Raw genomic sequence first — 414 nt, forward strand, 5'->3', positions numbered from 1 at the left:
CCACACTGTGCCCATCTACGAGGGTTACGCCCTGCCTCACGCCATCCTCCGTCTGGATCTGGCTGGCAGAGATCTGACTGACTATCTGATGAAGATCCTCACAGAGAGGGGATACAGCTTCACCACCACCGGTACGATGTTTACTTCCTAAAATGGTACAGGTCCAGTTTATAATCTGGAGCTCTAACTTGACCCCAAGAGATGAAGCTGTTGAATTTCTCTAGTTTTTCCCTTTCTGAATATATGCATCTTTGTCCATTTTGTAACTGAAATATTTTCACTCCTGAACTCCAGCTGAGCGTGAAATCGTGCGTGACATTAAGGAGAAGCTGTGCTATGTGGCTCTGGACTTCGAGCAGGAGATGCAAACAGCAGCTTCCTCTTCCTCTCTGGAGAAGAGCTACGAGCTTCCTG

The 414-nt window shown here is 47.8% G+C and overlaps 1 protein-coding gene across 1 annotated transcript; it reads left to right on the forward strand.

Annotated features, from left to right (window-relative positions):
• Positions 1 to 4: 4 nt before the first annotated feature.
• Positions 5 to 410, forward strand: LOC121940096 (actin-like; the record flags this gene model as incomplete). Its single annotated transcript, XM_042482959.1, has 2 exons — positions 5 to 131; positions 295 to 410. Coding segments are annotated over 2 exons (243 nt in total), but the record flags the coding sequence as incomplete, so codon positions are not given.
• Positions 411 to 414: the final 4 nt, after the last annotated feature.

The sequence above is a fragment of the Plectropomus leopardus genome, unplaced genomic scaffold (assembly GCF_008729295.1).
Source record: "Plectropomus leopardus isolate mb unplaced genomic scaffold, YSFRI_Pleo_2.0 unplaced_scaffold74568, whole genome shotgun sequence".
Lineage (NCBI taxonomy): Eukaryota > Metazoa > Chordata > Actinopteri > Perciformes > Serranidae > Plectropomus > Plectropomus leopardus.